At 37.5% G+C, this 2,085-nt stretch overlaps 1 protein-coding gene across 1 annotated transcript; it reads right to left on the bottom strand.

The window, feature by feature from the left end:
- Positions 1–219: 219 nt before the first annotated feature.
- Positions 220–732, bottom strand: LOC107785679 (uncharacterized). The gene has a single exon (XM_016607032.1). It carries the CDS (start codon positions 730–732, stop codon positions 220–222), a length of 513 nt encoding a protein of 170 aa, XP_016462518.1.
- Between the last annotated feature and the right edge of the window lie 1,353 nt (positions 733–2,085).

The following is a 2,085-nucleotide window of genomic DNA, read 5'->3' as shown; positions in this document are numbered from 1 at the left end:
CAGCCCTTCCCCCTTGGTTTCTTTGCATACACATAACAAAACTATCACTAGTAATTGAATTCTTTCAATATTAGTAACAAAACAAACATTAATACTTACTGCTGATGGGCATCCTTTCTTGTTATGTCCTAGAGTCTTGCACAAAGAATATCTCATTTGTCTCCTTATCCTTGTACCCTTCCCAAACTTCTTCTTTGGTTCATCAGCAGCTTTTCTCCTTTAATTATTTGGCCTTCCTGGCATTGCAATTATAACAGGTGGCTCAATAGCAGGCAGTGTGCTTTTTGGCCACAAATTCATACTAGTTAAAGGTTGAATGAATCTGCTATATGCCTTCAGGTAAGTATCCTTTCTATACCAATGGTCAACATATGGCTCAACCTCATAGTTCTTATAATGCATTGTTGTAATTGCATGTGCACATGGAATTCCTTTGAGTTGCCATGATCTACAAGTACAGGTACATGTCCAAAAGTCAACAACATGTTTATATGACCCATCCTGGATCTCATACCCTGTTTCACCATTAAATTTGACTTCACATTTGGCTGCCTTTTGCGCATTCTCTCCAAGTATTTCCATAGCCATGGGTGATATCTCACCTACCCATTTTTCAGAAAACTCTCTTATGCTATTCATCCTCTCCATACACTTGATTCTAATTTCCTCTAACATAGTAATGATAGACTTGTGCCTAGCTGCCAATATCCAACTATTGAATGTCTCACACATGTTGTTCTCCACTACATCACACTTACTATATTCTTTGAAGTATGCCCTACACCATGTTTCCTTGTTGTATTTCAGTAAGTCTTGCACAATATCTCCCCCAGCTGGTCCATTTCATCCAACTTCTTGCTAAAGTAAACTTCAAATGTAGCTCTTGCACACTGTCATAATTTTTTCCTTCTTTCCTCACCAGGACAAGTTTGCTTCCAATTAGCCCAGATATGTCTAGCACACTATCTCATCTCAGCATTTGGCAATAACTGTATTATTGCTAGATGAAGACCCTACAATCATAAAAACTATATTGTTATAACTTAAACATAAATGAAAACAATTACACTTTAAAGAAGAGTATTAGGAACCATACCTTCTGCATATCAGACATGACTGTCAGCCCTTCTCCTTCAGTTTCTGTCAAGTTTAGATCATGCTTGAGACATCTAATAAACCAAGACCATGTATCCTTTGATTCCTTTACAAATACTGCCCAAGCCACATGGAACATTTGATTATTTCCATCCTTGGAAATGCAGGAAAGCAGTTCACCTTTACATGTCCCCTTTAGGAATGCACCATCAAAGCCAATTATGTTTTTGCACCCTTCTAACCATCCAGTTTTTAATGCTTCAAGACAGACATAAATGCCCATAAACACCTCCTTGCCAGGAATTGAATCCTTAGATGTCCTTATCACTACAGTAGTGCCAGGATTAGTAGACTTTAGCATTTCTGCATAATCATGAAGCCTAGCAAATTCTTTCTTGTAATCACCCATATTCTCCTTCATAACTATCATTTTTGCTCTTCTACAGAAAGTTTTACTCACATACAAGCCATATGATTTCCTAAGCAAGACTTGAATGTGATGAAGCTTAATTTGAGGCTCACTAATTATTCTGCCTTTGAATTTTTTTGCAATCCATGGTGGGTTACACATCTTGTTCCTTGTTTACTTGTAGCATTTATGGACAGGGTAGTATGTAATCACCCTAAAATTACTGGTGCTGCCTTCTATGCTACCAAGGATATGCCATGGACAACCTTTCTTTGTGCATTTTGCCCTAACCCTTTCCTTCTCATTAGGTTTCAACTTAAGGTTCACGCCTTTTTTAATAGAATATGTCTACAATGCCTCTCTAAATTGTACAACATTCTCAAATATCATAGACAGTTCAAAAAATATTTTTTTGCAAGTTGTGTCAAAGTAGACCTTCTTACTTGGATTTCTAGCTGGTGCATCCCTTACTTCATCAGGGCCAACAAGTTCTCTTTCATCATCACTACACTCACTACCTGGATCTGAGCTATCAAAATACTTGTCATCCCATCCTAGTTTCCCTTCATATTTTTCCCTTT

This window comes from Nicotiana tabacum, chromosome 22, assembly GCF_000715075.1.
Source record: "Nicotiana tabacum cultivar K326 chromosome 22, ASM71507v2, whole genome shotgun sequence".
NCBI lineage: Eukaryota > Viridiplantae > Streptophyta > Magnoliopsida > Solanales > Solanaceae > Nicotiana > Nicotiana tabacum.
Note: the sequence above shows the minus strand (reverse complement) of the source record. Positions and strands in the feature narration are given on the sequence as shown.

Bases quoted from the DNA above. Each gene is read 5' to 3' on its own strand.
- LOC107785679 (XM_016607032.1), bottom strand. From the start codon at position 732: ATGTGTGAGACATTCAATAGTTGGATATTGGCAGCTAGGCACAAGTCT.